This window comes from Lampetra planeri, chromosome 65 (assembly GCF_965212315.1).
Source record: "Lampetra planeri chromosome 65, kcLamPlan1.2.h2, whole genome shotgun sequence".
Classification (NCBI taxonomy): domain Eukaryota; kingdom Metazoa; phylum Chordata; class Hyperoartia; order Petromyzontiformes; family Petromyzontidae; genus Lampetra; species Lampetra planeri.
Window position 1 is genome coordinate 103717 of NC_136171.1, and position 13861 is coordinate 117577.

At 52.3% G+C, this 13861-nt stretch overlaps 1 protein-coding gene across 1 annotated transcript in view; it reads left to right on the forward strand.

The window, feature by feature from the left end:
* The window catches only part of COPA (coat protein complex I subunit alpha), a 79763-nt gene that overhangs the window by 9013 nt on the left and 56889 nt on the right, over positions 1–13861 (forward strand). The window contains exons 6-9 of the mRNA XM_078619887.1: positions 772–881; positions 2873–2985; positions 5579–5678; positions 6429–6564. Coding sequence (XP_078476013.1) covers positions 772–881; positions 2873–2985; positions 5579–5678; positions 6429–6564 — 459 coding nt within the window. The remainder of the gene's footprint in view (positions 1–771; positions 882–2872; positions 2986–5578; positions 5679–6428; positions 6565–13861) is intronic.

The window sequence follows — 13861 nt, forward strand, 5'->3', positions numbered from 1 at the left end:
ATCACTGATACTAATGTAGCATCATATGGGATATCGCTATAGAGAAGCAGTACCTGGTAAGGGGGGTACTGTATGTGTGGAGCCCCTCCTCGCGTTCGGGGGCTGGGGCGCGGTGAAGGGGGGAGCGGGGCCAGGCCGGAAGGGGTTGAGGGCGGGGGCCGGAAGGGGTTTGGGGTTGTTGGTGGCGGAGCGAGCGGGAGTGAGCTGGGAGCCGGGGTGCGGGACTCGGGGCTCGAGGAGAAGATCGTAAATTTTTATTTAAAGCTTTCGTGACTGCAGGGATTCATATTCTTGGTTCTTTCGGTAAAGTCACGTAGAAGGGAAACAATAAAATAAGAAAAATATAAAACAATATGTATTGTTTCCCTTCTATGTAACTTTACCGAAAGAACCAAGAATATGAGAAGATCGTAGTTTCCGACAAAGGGTGTAGATATAGTTAGCCGGGACTCACCCCTGCCTTAGGTTATTTCCATAAACGTGTTGCCTCCAGACAAGGTGTGCTTTTCCATCAAACCACTACATTAACACGTATCCTTATCCTATCAGCACTTGACCCAACAGTCCGTTAAAGGCTACATGGAGGTTCTGTGTCTTTGTGTTGCAGTGTACTGACGGGACACATCCACTACATCTTGTGTGTGTTGTACATATTGTGTGTGTGGGATTCAGAATGCTGTTTGTTGGCTATATGTGTGTGTATGTTTTGGCTAATTGTGCTGTGTGTTATATACATATGTATATCTGTGTGTGTGTACGTGTGTGGTGCAGCGTGCTGACGGGGCACAACCACTACGTGATGTGCGCCCAGTTCCACCCCACGGAGGACCTGGTGGTGTCAGCGAGCCTGGATCAGACCGTACGCGTCTGGGACATTTCCGGTGCAACGTCTCACTCACCACCTCCTCCTCACCAGCAACACATCTTCTCACAACCTCACCAAATGAACACCTCACCTTCTCGCTACTCCATCTCACCATATATGTTTGTATGTACCCATGTGATGCTTGTGTCTGTGTACCTATGTGTGTGTGGAGAGCGGTAGTGGAGCGGTTAGCACGCTGCGCTACATACCTGGCGGCCCGAGTTCGATTCCCACTCATGACCAACACCAGTGACTATTATCTGAATCGGTCCTGGGTCTCCCCTAGGTCGACATGGCCTCAAATGAGTACCTGGTGCAGTGTGTAGTTAAACATTGCCGCTGGGGAGACAAAGGTGGTTGGGCATGGTGCTGGCCACCTACCCCCTCATGTGCCGTCCCGGCCCACAGAAGTTGCCTCAACAGTCTGTTGAGTCTATACGGGGATCTTTGCCTTTGTTTTGTGTATGTACCCCTGTTTACCCATGTATTTGTATGTACTCCATGTGTACCCCTGTGTTAGTATGTATCCATGTGTTGCTGGTATTTGTATCTACCCCTGTGTATCTGAGTATATGTATCCGTATGTAATATGAGAATATATCCGGCTCACTGACGTATCACAACTTGTCAGGGTGATTGGCTCTGCCGGTCCTGGTTTACAGCCAATGGGGGGAAGCCTGGGGGCATGGCCCTGACATGATGGAAGGGTGACAGCTATGGAGATTGGTTCTGCTGGCTTTGGCCTCAGCCAATGGGGAGATGAGTCAGGGGCGTGGTCCCGGGAGCTGACGAGGGAGCCTTGAAGATTCGATGCAGGCTAACGAGGATTGGCGGAAGCGTACCACGTGACCGGGGTATTAAATAGGGGTAGAGAGTAACGACACGTGGTCAGAACGGGAACGAACGGAGGAAGGGGCCACGCGGGAGCGGGGCTCCGAGTTGCCACGTGGTAGTGCGTCTCTCTCGGTCTATCTGTTCCCTTCACGTTGCCTATCAGCAGCGTGAAGTAACTGTAACCTAAAGTGAATAAAAGACGGATTCCAGAAGTCGTCTCAAAGAGCTTTATTACACATATATACTCCTGTGTGCTAGTATGTACCCATCTGAACCCGTGTTTGTGTAGGGGTGTTACGGAGGGGCTGTATACATGGGATCACACGGGAAACAAACACAGTGGGCGGGGCTACGTGAGTGCACGGGGAGGTGCTCTCAACGACGTCCGCACCGGGCAGCCTGGGGGGCTGACCCGGAGTTGTGATCCCCCGGGGCCCCACCCCTCAGCGGGGGGTTTTGGTATAAAAGGGGATGAGCTGGAGAGCTCGGGGCATAATGTTAAAGCTAAACCAGTGAAGACCGAAGATCGTCTAGATAGAGCCCTGGACTCCCCTGGGTCGCCGCCCTTATCAGGGCCGCACAGGACCGAGCCAGCGGCGTGGTCCCGAAAGCCAGAGCCGGTGCTCTTATCAGAGCTGGTCTGGGACTCCGGGTACCGTGAGCCCGACTTACCAGTGTCGGGCCAGATAGCCTCCCCTAGCCCGTTAGTGGAGGACTAGGAGGTAGGTTAGGCATAGCTAGCAAGTGTATCCCCAGCTACCCGGGTGAGGGGGCCGATACCCCCTCCAGTGTTGTAGGTCCGTGATTGTGCCAAATATCTCGGAATTAATACGTGTGTCTCCAACCCCGGCGTCCAAGAGTCTTCAACTATATTACATCTGTAAATATACGTGTGACCCGGTGTTTGTTTTTACCCGTGTGAACCCGTGTTTGTGTATACCCGTGTGAACCCGTGTTTGTCCCCTTGTGAACCCGTGTTTGTATGTACGCATGTGAACCCATCTTTGTATGTACGCATGTGAACCCATCTTTGTAGGTACGCATGTGAACCCATCTTTGTACGTACCCATGTGAACCCGCGTTTGTACATACCCGTGTGCACCCATGTGAACCCGCGTGTGCATCAGCTCATGTGCCGCTGCTCTGCTGCTCTCTCCCCTGGGGCTGGCCCAGGCCTCCGCAAGAAGAACCTGAATCCCGGATCGTCGGGCGACGCGGAGCTCCGCTCCATCTCCGGGGTCGACCTCTTCGGCGCCGCTGATGCCGTGGTGAAACACGTCCTGGAGGTGCCGCTCCCCTTCCCCTCACCTGGTATACAGGAGGTCGTGGGTTTGATTCCAACCTTGACGCCTGTATATTTTGAGTTTGCGTTTTCTCCCCGTGGTCGTGTGGATTCTTCTCCAGGTCCTCTGGTTTTTCTCTCCACGTTTAGAAACATACTTTTAGAGTATTTGGCTGCTCTAAATTTCCACGTGATACAGTGAGGGAAAAAAGTATTTGATCCCCTGCTGATTTTGTACGTTTGCCCACTGACAAAGAAATGTTCATTCTAGATTTGAAGCTTTCGTGACTGCAAGGATCATATTCTTAGGTTTTTTTCGGTAAAGTCACGTAGGTATCACTTGATACAGCTATCGTGCTGTGACTGTTCCACCTGAAGACGGAAGCTTGTGTTGCCTCCGAAACGTCGTGATTTTTATTTTTATTTTACTTTTATTAATTTTTATTTTTTACCTACGTGACTTTACCGAAAAAACCTTTAGAAAAAGAAATGTTCAGTCTATAATTTTAATGGTAGGTTTATTTGAACAGTGAGAGACAGAATAACAACAAAAAAATCCAGATAAACGCATGTCAAAAATTTTATAAATTGATTTGCATTTTAATGAGGGAAATAAGTATTTGACCCCCTCTCAATCAGAAAGATTTCTGGCTCCCAGATGTATTTTATGCAGATAACGAGCTGAGATTAGGAGCACACTCTTAAAGGGAGTGCTCCTAATCTCAGCTTGTTACCTGTATAAAAGACACCTGTTCACAGAAGAAATCAATCAATCAGATTCCAAACTCTCCACCATGGCCAAGACCAAAGAGCTTTCCAAGGATGTCAGGGACAAGATTGTAGACCTGCACAAGGCTGGAATGGGCTACAAGACTATCGCCAAGTAGCTTGGTGAGAAGGTGACAACAGTTGGTGCGATTATTCGCAAATGGAAGAAACACAAGAACTGTCAATCTCCCTCGGCCTGGGGCTCCATGCAAGATCTCACCTCGTGGAGTTGCAATGATCATGAGAACGGTGAGGAATCAGCCCAGAACTACACGGGAGGATCTTGTCAATGATATCAAGGCAGCTGGGACCATAGTCAGCAAGAAAACAGTTAGTAACACACTACACCGTGAAGGACTGAAATCCTGCAGCGCCCGCAAGGTACCCCTGCTTAAGAAAGCACATATACATGCCTGTCTGAAGTTTTCCAATGAACATCTGAATGATTCAGAGGACAACTGGGTGAAAGTGTTGTGGTCAGATGAGACCAAAATGGAGCTCTTTGGCATCAACTCAACTCGCCTTGTTTGGAGGAGGAATGCTGCCTATGACCCCAAGAACACCATCACCACCGTCAAACATGGAGGTGGAAACATTATGCTTTGGGGGTGTTTTTCTGCTAAGGGGACAGAACAACTTCAACGCATCAAAGGGATGATGGACGGGGCCATGTACCGTCAAATATTGGGTGTGAACCTCCTTTCCTCAGCCAGGGCATTGAAAATGGGTCGTGTATGGGTATTCCAGCATGACAATGACCCAAAACACACGGCCAAGGCAACAAAGGAGTGGCTCAAGAAGAAGCACATTAAGGTCCTGGAGTGGCCTAGCCAGTCTCCAGACCTTAATCCCATAGAAAATCTGTGGAAGGAGCTGAAGGTTCGAGTTGCCAAACGTCAGCCTCGAAACCTTAATGACTTGGAGAAGATCTGCAAAGAGGAGTGGGACAAAATCCCTCCTGAGATGTGTGCAAACCTGGTGGCCAACTACAAGAAATGTCTGACCTCTGATTGCCAACAAGGGTTTTGCCACCAAGTACTAAGTCATGTTTTGCAGAGGGGTCAAGTACTTATTTCCCTCATTAAAATGCAAATCAATTTATAACATTTTTGACATGCGTTTTTCTGGATTTTTGTTGTTATTCTGTCTCTCACTGTTCAAATAAACCTACCATTAAAATTATAGACTGAACATTTCTTTGTCAGTGGGCAAACGTACAAAATCAGCAGGGGATCAAATACTTTTTTCCCTCCCTGTAAGTCACTTGGTTGAGTGATGATTTGTGGCCATGTCGCCTCTGAAAATGAACTATATAGCTCAGTGGGCCTTACCTGGTAAAATAGCAAAATAGTTAGATAGTTTACTTTGATGTAGAGCAACGGCTATAATTTTACATTGAAGTGGTTGATGAGCCAAATAACTGCATCAGGAGTAGCGGAGTTGGTGATCACCGTTGTGTTGACGCCTCCTTCATATTTTTGAATCGGGTAAATTGAGTCTTAAGTTTTCTTCTCATTATTTTCTCCTTTGGTGACCACAGTCCTCCGCACACTGCCCCACCGAGTTTTTTAAGCTCCCATTTCTGCTTCGTCGTCGAGTGTCTGCTGCCACTGCCGCAAGCCACGCTTTATGCCAATGCGGTTCATGGGTCAGGATCCCGTGAGCTTCGGGGGGGGACGGTTGAAGCCCAGGGGATCTTTTGCGTGGGGGTCTTAGACGAGGGGCACGTGTGGAGTGGCATTGGCCACCCTAATGTGCATGTTGTGTGTGTTGTTGGATGTTAAGTTTTTGGTGCGCTCGTCGCGTGTAATTTGCGTGTTCGTCGGCAGGGCCACGACCGCGGAGTGAACTGGGCGGCGTTCCACCCCACTATGCCCCTCATCGTGTCCGGGGCTGACGATCGCCAAGTCAAGCTGTGGAGGATGAACGGTGTGTGGAGAGCTCGGCGGTTCACTCATTCATTCACACGTCATTCATTCACTCGTTAATTTGCTCTTGTTTATTAATTTAGTCATTCAATTATTTGGTCATTCAGTTAATTAATTCGCTCGCTCATTTGCTAATTCATTCATCAATTTGCTCATTCATTCTCTCATTCATTAATTAGTTAATTCGTTGGTCATTCATTATTTGGGGCTGGAGAAGAGATGGGCTGATGCCGTTACGGGGGGATTTGGGGTTGAATGGACCTGCCAATGGCCAGTACCAGCGGTATCAAGATCGGCCTATGTGGATTAGGCTCGTGAAGGACGCTACTGGGCAGTTGAAGGCAGTCGTCCTCCAGCAATAGCGTAGGGGCAGAGGAACGATGCTCACAACAAAGACGGAGTTCCGGGCAGCTTAAAGGCAGCGAGTTGGCATAGTGGGGAGCACAAGTGGTGAATCTGTTAGTCACTTCAGTCAATAAACCCATTGCACCTGGATCTGTTCCATGACCTGCCGGAAGTTTGCCTTCAACACTTCACATGACAGCCAAAAGGTGCACTTAGCCCGGCACGAGCACCGTGATTACATCACCGCCACTTAGTGTGTGTGTGCATAAATATGTCTTGGTGTGTATTGTACGTGTGTGTGCATGTGCGTGTATATGCCGTTGTGTGTATTGGACGTGTGTGTGTATGCGTATTTATGTATTTGTCTGTATGTGCTTGGGCGGCACGTATTCTTGCGCGTGTACAGACTCAAAGGCATGGGAAGTAGACACTTGCCGTGGACACTACAATAATGTTTCCTGCTGCCTCTTCCACCCGCGTCACGAACTCATCCTCAGCAACTCCGAGGACAAGAGTATCCGCGTGTGGGACATGTCCAAGCGGTGAGGACATGCACACACACACAGACAAATATCACCCTGTGGAAGCCTCTCAACAGGGCGTTTGGGCCAAGTGCTTTTAGCGAGCAAAACCCAAGAAGGCTGACACAGCTCACACCTCTTCTCGGTTCTTTCGGTAAAGTCACGTAGAAGGGAGATAATAAAATAATAAAAATAATACATAATAAAATAATACAATTCTCACGACGTTTCGGCCACAACGCAAGCAGCCGTCCTCAGGTGAAGAACAGGTCTGTCGGAAAGACAGCGTCTGAATGAACACCACCAAACTTGGCAGCGTATATTTAAGCTGGGTTAGGGGAGGAAGAGCGCCTTGACCAAGGAATTTGCATATCAACAGAGGAATTTAGCATATTTATGGAAAATGCAGATATGCTTGCGTTGTGGCCGAAACGTCGTGATAATTGTATTATTTTATTATGTTTTATTTTTTATTATTTTATTATCTCCCTTCTACGTGACTTTACTGAAAGAACCAAGAATATGAATCCCTGCAGTCACGAAAGCTTTAAATCGAAATTCAGCTCACACCTATGAGGGGTGTGGTGTGGCCAGCATTGCCAAACCTACCCAGCAATCCTTTGTCTCCCCATTGCTGCTGATGTTTTACACACACCGCACCAGGGACTCATTTAAGGCTTAGTCTAACTAGGGGAGCCCTAGCTCAGATTCTGATATTCGCTGCCACGGATGTTGGCCGTGAGCAGGAATCGAACTCGGGTTGCCGATTTGGTAGCACAATGCAGCGCTAACCGCTGGTGGTGTGACGGTCAGAGCAAGTGAGTGGCCTTGACAAAGCTGTGATGTTTCTCAAACACAGTGCACTTAGTCAATAAGCATCATCACCATTATCACCATCGTGACCATCGTCATCGATGTTCCAAGGCAGTGGTGGCTATGCGCGTGGCCTGTAATCCAACAGTGCTCTGGAAGCAGCGAGGATTGGCGGATCATGCACAAAAGTAGTGAGATTCCCCATGGGCATGGAGGTGCCATGTTCTGGCTCGCCAGGAGAAGGGTGAAGGGTGGTACACCAAGTGGACTAATTGCTATCTCGTTTCCATCGGTACGGTAAGAGTGTTGCTTCCTCGCATGCATGGGTTCTCTCCAGGTGCTCCTGGTTTCCACCCACATGTGAAGTATTGGAAAATGACGGCAGGAAACTCCTTGACGGGAACACACTTCTTTTATTAAATCTTGACTTGTAACGATACAACGCGTGGCCTCTCTTCTTCACAATGCGGTCACCATACAACGGTACAACTCGTGACCTCTCCTCTCCGCCCTACGCTTCTCTTGACTCTCGTAGATTCTGTGCTGCTGGCTCTCTGTGCCACGTGTAGACTCCGCGCCTCGGCTACACTCTTCTCTCGTCTCGTGTAGACTCTGCGCCTCTGCTACACTCTTCACTCGTCGCGTGTAGACCTTACGCCTCGGCTACACTCTCTACTCGTCTCGTGTAGACCTTACATCTCTCTCTGGCTACACCGTATGCATACTCGGCTCGTGTAGACCTTTCTCTCTCTCTGGCTACACCGTATGCATACTCGGCTCGTGTAGACCTTTCTCTCTCTCTGGCTACACACTATACATCGCTCAGCTCGTGTAGACCTTTCTCTCTCTCTGGCTACACACTATACATCGCTCAGCTCGTGTAGACCTTTTTCTCTCTCTGGCTACACACTATACATTACTCAGCTCGTGTAGACCGTTCTCTCTCTCTGGCTACACACTTATACCTTACTCTCCTCTACTCTCCATTACTCTCCATTACTCTCCTCTCCGGGCTCTATCTCTGCACCTTCGTCTTCATTCTTAGATGGTTCCACTTCTCCTCTCTACTCCTCTGTGCATCATCTTATATATCTCTTCCTCCCGGGAGACGGAGCGGATGCGGACCTCAACGTCGGCACCGCTCCTCAGTTACCCAATCACCACGCGCTATCTCTACGATCCGTTTCCGCCCAGCGCGTGTTTCCACTCCTCGACCAATCACACCGCGCTGCCACCCGATCACTCCCTCTCAGCGCGTCACCGGCACACAGCCAATCAGCAGCACTACCCCCACCCGCGCACTGACGCCTGCTCCTCCCCGTCAGCGCGCGTCACCACACACACACGTACATACGCGCTGGCACATGACGTACACACCCAGCGCGTATCACCACTACATCACCCCCTCCCACATAGCTCGCAGCCGGCCCGGCTGCTAACAACAACCAACCGCTACGATAAGATGACAACCAACCAAAAAAAACCCCGTAACCCCCCAGTGTGCCCCGTAACATAACAACAAGAACAACAACAACAAGAACAACTATGTACAAATTGACAATGAACACGAAAAGTCAACAACAACACAATACAAGCAAATTCCAGAAAACGAACGCGCCCCGCGCCCCTGCGACTACACGCAGTGACGAGGCGCACCAACAGCCCCGACTCCTCACGAGGCGGGTCGCGCAAAGTAGCACGACTTGGCGCGAGTCCGTCTGGCTGGTCCGTCGTATGGGGCGGGACACTGACGACCGTCCGACGGTTCCGGCTGCTCCAGACGGCGCGGAACGGGCCTGAAAGGGCCGGCCCCGCCGCGGAGATCCGGCCGCCGGTGGTCGGCAGCTGTCAGATCCGAGACACCTGGGAGCAGATCAGGCGAAAATACGCGTGGATCAGGCAGAGACATTTCCCCCTGTGGGTCGCCGGTCACGTCACACGCTCGGCCATGACGACACAAGGGGAGGCCATATGGAGGCGAGAACGGTTTCAGTCGGGAGGGGTGAACGTACCAACGGCGCTTTCCCCACTTTATCTGAACGCACTGGGGTCGTGCAACGCGCACGACCTCCACGGGTCCCCTCCACGGTCTCAACAATTTAGGCGACGTAGCCAAGGGTGCCTGAGGGCAATGCAGCCAGGCCCTGTCACCTGGTTTCCAATCGTGCCCGGACACCTTCCGTGCCCGCAACCGTTCATTAGCAATTTGGCGAGCCCGCGAATTAAGCCGTGCGGCCTCCCTCGCCTCTGTCAGCTTGTGAATATTAAACTTAATATGTTCTGCCAATTTAGAATTAGTTCGTGGAGCGGACAGGCCAAGTTGCGTTTCCATTGGCGGGTCAGCTTCCCGACCGTACATCAAATAGAATGGGGAACCCCGTAGCTGCATGGGGGGCCATTCTATACGCGGCAAGGACTCCCGGGACCTGCAGGTCCCAATCTACATGTGCCTCGCACACCTGCTGGCACAGCATGGAAGTCAAAGTTTTGTGGAGTTTCTCCACCATCCCGTCTGTCTGCGGGTGGTACGGGGAGGTACGCACCTTCTTGGTACCCAACAGATCGCACACCTCTTGCAACAATTTACTCGAAATTTTTTTACCTTGGTCGGTCAGCAGGCGTTCGGGAGCCCCCTTGTCCAGGACATAGCCCTGGACGAAGGCGTCCGTCACAGCCGCTGCCGACTGGTTAGCGAGAGGCCACGCCATAGGCCATCGGGTAAAGTATTCGACCCCCACTAACAAATATTTATTCCCTCTCGGCGTGACTGGGAAGGGCCCCAAAATATCGAGTGCAACGAGCTCGTTAGTACGCGAGACCTGAATAGATTGCAGCGGTGGATTAGCTGCCACGGGCGGTGGTTTACGCCTGGCGCACTCAACGCACCCCTTCAGAATATTTACCACATCACTTCCCATTCCCGGCCAGTAATAGTCACGCTGAAGCAGGGCAAGCGTCTTGTTAACTCCCAAGTGCAAGAGGCATTCGTGTGCCGCCAAGACAACCCTCCCCCTTACAGCGGAAGGCACCACGAGTGCGTTCCGCCGGGACAAACTGTCCCATCTCAATAACATGCCCTGCTCAAGTACATAGGAGCCGGTACGCTCCTGGTCCCCCTCGGGACCCCCAACCTTGCGGCGCAATGCTAGCAGCGAGCTGTCCGCCATCTGGAGACGGCCCCATTCGCTGAGCGACAACGAGAGCAGCGAGTCCCGACCCTGAGAGGCAGTGGAATCATCCACGATCGGTGCGCCCGCTGTCGCAGCCAGTGCCCCCATCTCCCCCGCAAGCGTCGGTTTACAGCGCGCCGATCCCGACAAACACGCGCATTCATCACAAGGCAACAACCGCGACAAGCAATCGGCATTTGTGTGTCGCAACCCCTTACGGTACGTAGTCGTAAACTGATAGTCCTGGAGGACTTCCAACCAACGCGACAACTGGCCCGAGGGTTGGGCGACCCTCAATGAATACTGTAGCGCCGCGTGGTCCGTTCGGACCGTAAAGTGACGACCATAGAGATATGGCCTAAACTGCTGCACAAAAAAGACAATGGCAAGCAGCTCGCGACGGGTGACGCAGTAGCGCTGCTCCGCCGGAGACAACACCCTACTACCGTAGGCGACAACTCTTTCGACACCCCCAACGACTTGGGATAGCACCCCCCCAATGCCCGTGTTGCTAGCATCCGTGTCCAGCAAAAAGGGACTCGCAAAATCGGGATAACACAAGGGTGGGGCACCCACCAAGGCGTCCCGGAGGGAGCGAAACGCGGCCTCCTCCTCCGGTCCCCATTTGAACTTCACTCCCTTCGCCGTTAGAGCGTGCAAGGGTTTTGCAATAGTGGCGAAGTGCTCAACGAACCGCCGATAATAAGAAGCAAACCCGATGAAACTACGCACGTCGGAAACGGACGTAGGTGTCGGCCACGAACCGACACAATCCGTCTTCGCGGGATCGGTGGAGATCCCCGAAGAATCGACAATGTGACCCAAGTATCTAACCGACTTCCGAAGGAGGTGACATTTGGCCGGTTTAAATTTCAGCTTAGCCGATCGCATTCGCAAGAACACCCCTCTCAATCGCTGGAGGTGTTCTTCAAACGTTTTACTGAAAACAATGACATCGTCCATATAAATCAAGCATGTATCCCACTGCAAGCCCGACAAAACCAACTCCATAAGTCGCTGAAACGTCGCTGGAGAGGAGTGAAGTCCCCTGGGTAACCGGTTAAACTGGAACAGCCCCCCTGGAGTCCGAAATGCTGTCTTAGGTTTCGACTCTTCGTCGAGCGGCAACTGCCAAAACCCCGATAACAAATCAAGAGTCGAAAAATATCGCGCACCAGACAATGCATCGAGGGACTCATCCATCCTGGGGAGCGGATACGCGTCAGCCACAGAGATCTTATTCAGGCGACGGAAATCAACGCAGAATCGCAGGGACCCGTCCTGCTTCTTAACCAGCACAATAGGCGCTCCCCACGGGCTAGAGGAGGGCGAAATAATATCGGCTTCTAGCATTTCGTTAACAGCCGACTGAACATGTTCCTTCTCCACGGGACTCAGTCGGAAGGGATTTAGCTTGACCGGCGCCGCATCGCCCGTTTCAATGTGGTGGTGCAACAAATCCGTGCACCCAATGTCATACTCATGTTTACTGAACACATCAGAGAATTCTATGAGCAACTCGCGCAGCGCACCCAACTGCGCCGCCGACAAATCGTCCGAGGCGGCGCATAGCGAATGGACCCACTCAAGGTCTTCCCTTGGCTCAACGTTCCGCGCGGGGCTCGAGCCCACCTGCGCAACCAACCCATCATCCACAGGGACCCGCGCCGCGTGAGCCAGCACGGTGCCCTGTGGAATGACAGCTGGCCGCGACCCCGCGTTCAAAACCATCACAAACGGATCCCTGTCAGCCCGCACCAAAGTGTGAGCCACCGATAAATCAAGACCCCCGACAGCCTTGTTAGAAGGACCCAAAAGCATACTTTGTTCCGAAGCCTCCCTCACCCATGGTTTCCGCAACCGGAGGGGAATCAACATCTGTGAACCCGGGGGCACATGCACGGTCTGTGTCGCCACCGCTTGTATCGTAGCGCACGCCGTCCGAATGTCAGTAGGGCTCGTCAAAAATGCAATCCGGCGACCCGATGGCAGTTCAATGCATCGTTGATCGATAAGAATTTTAATGGGCATTTTAGCCAAAAAATCAGTGCCCAAAAGACACGGAACCGCCAAAGAAGACGAAACGAAAACGGGTCCCGACAATTTGATATTTCCAATGCAAATGGACGCCCTAATCTGACCGATAATGCCCAACGATCCCCCATTAGCGGCGTAAAATGGCACCTCCACTGGAAGCAGTGGACGACATTGGACTGGGAGAATATCATAAATGAGGTCCGATATAATAGTTGCCGATGCCCCCGTGTCCACTAACACCCTAATCTCGACCCCATCAATAGATCCCGTAACAACGGACGAACCCGCCGAAGCAGCCACAATTCTATGCCCCAATTCCGCCCATTCAATGTCTCCCTGGTCCCGGCCGAACCCCCCTCGCCGAACCGAATCCCCGAACCTTAACCGGCCCTCCTCCGCCGCAACGCGGCGTCCCATGTGTGCCGAATAAACAGGCCGAGCGTGTGAGGTGCCGCGACTTGCCGGGGATTGTAGAGATGACTTGGGATCTCGGTCGTCGTCCAGCCGAGCACCCATGGCGCGCTGACGCGGAGCGCGGCACCCGGACGCCACGTGGCCCCGGAGGCCGCAGTTATAGCACGTGACGAGGGTCGGAGTAGATCTTGGTTGCTCCGACTTTCGGCCCGATCGCAGAGGCGACCGAGCCCCCGGCCTCCAGTCCCCTGGTCGTCCCGTGGTGAACGCCTCCTCTCGTGGGCTGACGACTTGGGGTTCGGTGACCACCGAACCCGGAGCTGCGACGACAGCAGCGTTGCAACCAACTCCTTGTTTCCGTTGTAGGGCCTCGTGCGCTTGAATACTCGTGGCGACTCTCAAAGAAGAAATATCAATCTCGTCAGCTGTGTTGATAGGGACCCCCAGGTCCTGCGCCAACTTAAGCAGCTGCTCCAAAACCATCGCGTCTTGGCCCTCCTCGTCCATCCGAGGGAACGCAGCATCAGCAAGAGCCAGCAACGCCGTGCGATAGGCCAGCGCGGTCTCCGTGGCCGCTTTCCGTCTTGCGTAGAAATGATGGCGGCACGCCGAGGGAGGTCCGTAGACCCTGGCCAACAAACCCAGCGCATCCTTCAGCGTGGAGCGGTCCGACTTCCGTGCAGACCTGAAGGCCGCGAGCGCGTCGTCGTCCAGCAGGGCAGGCAACGCCCGCAGCGCCGTAGCATCGGACCACGCTGACATCTCTTGATGCGCCAAAAACCTTCGCTGAAATTTGCCCCAGTCTCCGCCTTCCGCCTTGAAGGCTGACAACGTGGGCAGACGCTGCTGAAAAATGAAGTCATCCGCCTCGTGGTTCCTCTCCG